Raw genomic sequence first — 6,854 nt, 5'->3', positions numbered from 1 at the left:
GTGTGTTGTAGGCCCAGGGTCACAGTGTGTTGTAGGCCCAGGGTCACAGTGTGTTGTAGGCCCAGGGTCACAGTGTGTTGTAGGCCCAGGGTCACAGTGTATATAATATAGACAACATTTTAGTCCAATAAAAAAAATATATATATATATATATATATATATATATATATATATATATATATATATATATATACTATATACCAAATGTCATACCTATGCCATAAAAGCCAAGTTGGCAGCCGGACTATCTATAAACTATGCCTAAACGGTTAAACCTGACCTTATTCCTAACCTTAACCTCAGTGAAACGGCGCGAAAACCAACCCTGTTCCTAATCTTAACCTCGGCTCAGAAAGATTATGCGTGATCCTAAAGTTATATCTAACCTTATTCTCAGTAAAACAAATACAAGAATACAAATCTCTGTGAGTATGTTTTCCTGTGATTCTATTCTATATATTGTATGTTCCAGACTGGAATCACAAGACACAAAACAGATGTTATTTTCAAATAATTTATTCTCTGAACAAAAAAAGCCACAAAGGCATCATATATATAAAAAAAATATTCTTCTGTACAATTTAAATATACAAAATACATTTCCTTCATTCTGAACATTCTATCGTTGTGTGTTTTCCACATGCGTTGCTGACTGTAAAATAATTACACAGCAAACGAGAAAAGAAAAACAGCACAAACATAGATTCAACAGTCAGAAGTGTGTTAATCTATTAGTCTAGTCTTCAGCGACGCTGGCAGGTTCTGTTCTGTACAAGGACGCTAGCAGAGCTGGGCCAGCGTTCAGCTCACCCAGAACACAATGACCACAGCCTTACTGATCTAGACCAGGGGTCTTCAACGTTTTCAGACCAAGGACCCCTTAGCTGAGAGAGAGATGAAGCAGGGACCCCTTAGCTGAGAGAGAGATGAAGCAGGGACCCCTTAGCTGAGAGAGAGATGAAGCAGGGACCCCTTAGTTGAGAGAGAGATGAAGCAGGGACCCCTTAGTTGAGAGAGAGATGAAGCAGGGACCCCTTAGTTGAGAGAGAGATGAAGCAGGGACCCCCCACAACCTGTTCATAGATTCCATATAGTTTCATTGTCTGACAGCACAATCATCAGTGTATTTTGGATTCATGTCAATTTGTGTTTTCAGATATTTAATCACTTGAACCGTCAATACTTAATAAACTTGACCTTTCACTCTGTACTTAGTCTGCTCTTTTTCCCCTCTACACCAAAGCTCTTTGCCGAAAATAGACGATCTACAAGCTCACAACGCCTCAGCTTGTAGATCTGCTATTTTTTTGGCTAAAGTTATCAGAATATGGACGCTATAGGGTTCAAGTGGTTCATGGAAAAAAAAGCTTCTATCACACAAAGATTTGGAGGACCCCCTGTAGGAACTCTGAGGACCCCCTAGGGGTCCCGGACCCCCTGTTGAAGACCCCTGATCCTGACCCATGGAATGACTGACACTGTGCACTATCAACGTAAGAAGTACACAGTCACAGGAACACACTGTGTGTGTGTCAGGGGAATAGTTCCGCCGATTTAAAACGAATCCAATACGGAACTAAAACTTCCTATGTTTGGCCATTAGTTGCGCTGTTTTCCCCCCGCGAGGTACCAAAAATAATTTGTTTACCTTGGACCCCATTCGTTTTCCCCTTTGATTTTCTAACCTTAATAAACATCGACATAAATACTTTATGGTTCCTATCGCTAGTGAAAAACTCCCTTTCAATCACCATGATTATGCGTTTTGTGCAAATATCGTTCCATTTATGTTAAAATTGATGATAAAGTTGCGGGGGGCGTGGCCAACTAAACTGATACCAGCCGGCTGTGTTCTTCTTTGTGTGCTGTATTTCGGGAGGCTCCGACCACATTCTCCCATGTATCTCTGCGGTTGCACGTGACCGTTGGCAGCCAATAGCATTCCTTATGATTCCTGGGGTACCATTCGAACAATGATGGCAACACCCATACAAGGGACAAAAAAACGTCATTTTCGCAGCATAGAAAGCAATGGCTTTGCTTCGTCCATATTTCTTTTACAGTCTATGGTGTGTGTGTGTGTGTGTGTGTGTGTGTGTGTGTGTGTGTGTGTGCGCGCGCGTAGGAATGCATGTGCGTGCTCAGACTCCTAGGACAGGTTGAGTTCTGCATCTCAGCTCTTCATCAACCTACAGTAGAGGGACAGAACAGAACAGACATGTTAATGTTTCATCAACCTACAGTAGAGGGACAGAACAGACAGTTTGTTAATGTTTTAAAGGCTGGGCTCCTCTGATCATTGTGATGTGTTGGTTCAACATCACAGCTAAATAACTTCCTAATATGAAGTCATTATGACCTATGTATGCGATAACGTCTTGCTGCTTGTCATTATGGCTTATATGGACACGATGGGCTGATAATTCCCCGAGGCGGAGCCGAGGAGAATTATCAGCCTTAAGTGTTCATAATCGATATAAGCCCATAATGACCAAGCAGCAAGACGTTATAGCACTTATTACCCGGCTAATACATAGAATTAATAATTTGACTCAAAACTCAAAACAAAACGAAGTATTTCCATGTTTACAGACGGCTTGAAAGTGCAACATGTCGCCTTGGAAAACAAGGAAGTGCTGGTCAAATAGAATCCATTTTCTGTTACTACGTCGTCTCTTTCTCGCCTCGAATGTTTTTAAAAACATTCTTGTAAGTTAGTTACAGCGACATTAGTTGTAAATGTCGCTGTGTGTTTGTTTACATGGCTGACATGTTGGATACAGCACTAAATCCAAGACTACCTGGCTGCAGACACTAGGGTCCTGTTGATGTCCACGGGAGACAGGAACATCAACAAGTGGCAGGAAGTGACCTCACACCTCTTTCTTGCTCTACCCCATGGAGGTTCTGTTTAGGGTTAGGGGGTAGAGTTGGGTTGTCTAAAAGATAAAAGATAACATGTACACATAGCGACAATGCGGCTCAAAGGGACTGTAGTGCCTTGGACTGCAAGGCAGAAAGTCACTTGACACTGTGAGGTCACTTCCTGCCACTTGTTGATGTTCCTGTCTCCCGTGGACATCAACAGGACCCTAGTGTCTGCAGCCAGGTGCTGCTCACTAAATCCACACAGTGCAGCCTGACTGCAGCAGGTGCTCTGAGTCGCTGATTAGCCAGCGGTGAATTATAGAGCGGAGCGGTAATTATTTATACGCCTATAATTCACCACTGATTTCAGTATGACGTCAGTATGACGTCAGTATGACATCAGTATGACGTCAGTATGACATCAGTATGACATCAGTATGACATCAGGCCCAGCCAGGCTAGACATGCTCAGCCTGAAGGGATCCTGTTAGGATCTCCACTGTTTGGAGGAGCTCACCTCTGAGTAGGGTGGGGGTGGAGGGGGGTAGGGGGCCACGGGGGGCCTCATGAAGAGCCCCCCCTCCTCATCCTCTTCCTCGTAGTCGTCCAGGAGGGGCGTGAGGCCGTTGTCGGCCCCCAGCTCCCGCTGCAGGTTGCTGTAGCTAGGGGGCGCCGACGGGAAGGAGACGCAGCTAGGGGGCGCCGAGGGGAAGGACCCCCAGCTTCCCGACACGCAGGACCCCTGGCTCACCATGCTGTTGGTCCTGCTGTTGATGCCACAGTACGGGACGGTCCCGATGACCAGAGGAAGCTCCACCTCCAGCTTCTCACTGCCCGGGATGTGGACGTAGATCTGCACGGGTGGAGGAGTTAGTTTAGTTAAGTTAGTTAATTTTTGGGGTAAAGGCAGCTCCCACAAAACTGTGAAAAGTGATGACTCACTAAATCACTAAACCATAGTTTTGTGGGTCCATTTCTTTGGCCAAGGAATGTTTTTTGTGCAAAACAAATGCTTGCAATGGATTCAGAATCCCTTCACATGCTACTTAAAGCATATTTATTTTGGTGTGTTTTATCCTGTATAGTTAATTTAATGGGACTCCAACTTTCAGCAGCTGTCAAGGATTTTCCTAGGGAAACTGAATTTCAGTCTTTGTGAGATGTGTTACTAGACACCTTTACAAACACATTGGGGAAGAAATGTTTTGACACTGATATGATATGACACTATTTCTGAAGATATCCCCCGACTATATCCCTAAACTTCTTTGTGTGTTTTTTTTTTTTTTACTATTTCGACAAACATTTTAAAATACTTCAAAAAGCTGATCTGCATGGACCCAAGACTCTAGAAATAATATCCCACTTCTCTCCCAGACTCTCCTCAGTTTGAATGAATGTAGAATGACATGCAGGATGGAAGTTGTATATAGATAGATAGTTGTATATAGATAGATAGTTGTATATAGATAGATAGTTGTATATAGATAGATAGTTGTATATAGATAGATAGTTGTATATAGATAGATAGTTGTATATAGATAGATAGTTGTATATAGATAGATAGTTGTATATAGATAGATAGTTGTATATAGATAGATAGTGAGAGCATTCTCTCACACAGTGATCATCATCCTCCCCTGTGCCAATGTTGGCACCGTGCTTAGGGTTGCCCATCTCTGGTCTATTAATATCCGTGGACTGAAGACTCACCTTTTCAGACTCCACCTAAACCCTTAGCACTACAGTAAAATCAATGACCATACATGAAGCTAGTTAGCGTTTATTTTTTATTTTTTAGGTTTTTTAGAACTTTGATTATATTGTGTTTTTCTCTAGATAGATATACATTTACATTGTTATATTGCTGTTAATGTACTGACTTATTATCTTGTTTATTATTGTGATGTTTTTATCTGCTTATTGTAAGTCGCTTTGGATTAAAAGCGTCTGCTAAATGCAGGGGCGTCACACCAAATTCTGGGCCCTGGGTGCAAGGATTCACTGTGGGCCCCCCATGAATGTTAACTATTGAAACATAGCAGATCTACAAGCTAAATTTGAGTTAGAAATGTTCGCTTAAAAAATACATATATATTCAAAGATTTTCACACATTTTCACAACTTTTCAAAAATAGCAGATCTACAAGCTCGCAGCGCGGCACTCGGTGCCGCGCTGTGAGCTTGTATATCTGCTATTTTTCAATAGATGAAGTTATTAGGGCCCCTCCACCACCTTGGGCCCTGGTAACTCAGTCCCACTTTCCTACGCCTTGTGACGCCCCTGGCTAAATGCCTAAACTGTATCAATGCTATATCATAATATAACCTAGAATGAGTTGTCAATGCCCCTGGTGGATGAATGTGTTAATGCTCTATACCAGGGGTTCTCAAACCTTTTTAGGCTGTGACCCCCAAAATAAATATATTTGAACTGGGGACCCCCACCCTGACAAGCACTTGGAATTGTTACATTATTATTACATTTAATGCGTTGCGAGGCGTTGTGAGCATGTAGATCTGCTATATTCACAGTTTGAAAGATTTGACAGTTTGGCCAGTCCTGTTGAATATTCGACTATTCGAATACTTTCGAGGTCGAATAATTTGAATTCTAAAAATCACTATTTGTGAATGCCCTTCTCCTCACCATCAGAGCGTAGTCTGCTGTGATGATGTTATCATATTAATATCATATAATATCATATGTTCAAGACAGTAAACAGTTACAGAGGATTGTGAAGAAAGCTGCCAAAATCATTGGCACAGAATTACCACAGCTACACACAATCTATAACACACGCTGTAAGAAAAAGACAGAGAACATCTTAAAGGACAGCAGTCATCCCGCCCATTCCCTGTTCTATCTCCTCCCATCCAAAAAACGTTACCAGAGCATCTCATCGCACACCACTCGTTTCAGTAATAGTTTTTATGCTCAAGCAATCAGGTTGCTTAACGAAGAGATGAAAGCGAGACGTAGGTAGTCATGTGCACTGTACGCAGTTTTTAAACTGTACACTGTTACACTGTATGGTTTTTGTTGTTTTTGGGTTGTCCTGGGTGACTTGTTGTTGTCTTGTTGTTGTGGGTTGATGTTTTTGTGTGTAATAAGGCTGAGAGTGCTCCTGGCACAAGCATTTCATTGTATGTCTATACCTGTATGGATATGCGTGTGCCAATAAACCTGAACCTGAACCTGAACCTGAATGTGTCCCACTGTCCCAGCACGGCTGACGGCTAGTCATTGATTTTTTTTTTTTTTTCATTTTTCATTTTCATTTCATTTGAAAGCTGGAATCATAGCTACAAAATGATATATTGGTTGTGGAGATTGACCCAACAGTTTTGAAGATATGGCTTATAGAATGATGCCATGCTGAAATAGTACTTTTGAGATATTCAAGTTCTAAATACATTTCTAACCTGCAATGACCTGCATGATCTCTCACATTAATTTAAAAAAAAGTCTTATTTACATGCAGAGTTAAGCTCTGGCGTTTAAGTGAAATGTAGCCTGATATTTATGAAATGGTTTTGTGGCTTTATCACATTTTAGTGAAAAATAAATAAATTTCAGCTGTGGTCTAAAGTAGTGGCTTCTGAAATGACTGCCCCAGTGTCACACTCAGTCACATATTAATATCAGTATATTCTAACCATCAGAGCGTAGTCAGCTGTGATGATGTAAGCAATTTACCCCGAGTGAGAGGACATTATGCTCTCATAATGTCCTGAGTGCGGGTGTTATCGGACGAGGCGCAGCCGAGTCCGATAACACCCGCACTCAGGACATTATGAGAGCATAATGTCCGACCCCGAGTGGTAAATAGCTTTTCTACCACTTTTTCCCGTATACATGAAAGAAAACACATAGTTGTAACTTGCAAGGATCTTAAGTTACAATCATTATTGCCTATAAAACTTCCGCGACGACAGCAAATAGTTCCACAAACAACATCTTCTACTCACCACCAGATGACGCC

General features: G+C 41.7%; 1 protein-coding gene across 1 annotated transcript in view; it reads right to left on the bottom strand.

Moving 5' to 3' along the window:
- Positions 1–586: 586 nt before the first annotated feature.
- Positions 587–6,854, bottom strand: part of LOC308304655 (thioredoxin-interacting protein-like) — a 23,814-nt gene continuing 17,546 nt past the window's right edge. Inside the window, exons 6-7 of the mRNA XM_080749279.1 lie at positions 3,386–3,721; positions 587–2,189 (exon numbers count right to left, since the gene is read on the bottom strand). Coding sequence (XP_080605405.1) covers positions 2,142–2,189; positions 3,386–3,721 — 384 coding nt within the window. The 3' untranslated portion in view covers positions 587–2,141. The remainder of the gene's footprint in view (positions 2,190–3,385; positions 3,722–6,854) is intronic.

Source organism: Nannobrachium achirus (genome assembly GCF_963921795.1).
Source record: "Nannobrachium achirus genome assembly, chromosome: 2".
In the NCBI taxonomy this organism is placed as follows: Eukaryota; Metazoa; Chordata; class Actinopteri; order Myctophiformes; family Myctophidae; genus Nannobrachium; species Nannobrachium achirus.
Note: the sequence above shows the minus strand (reverse complement) of the source record. Positions and strands in the feature narration are given on the sequence as shown.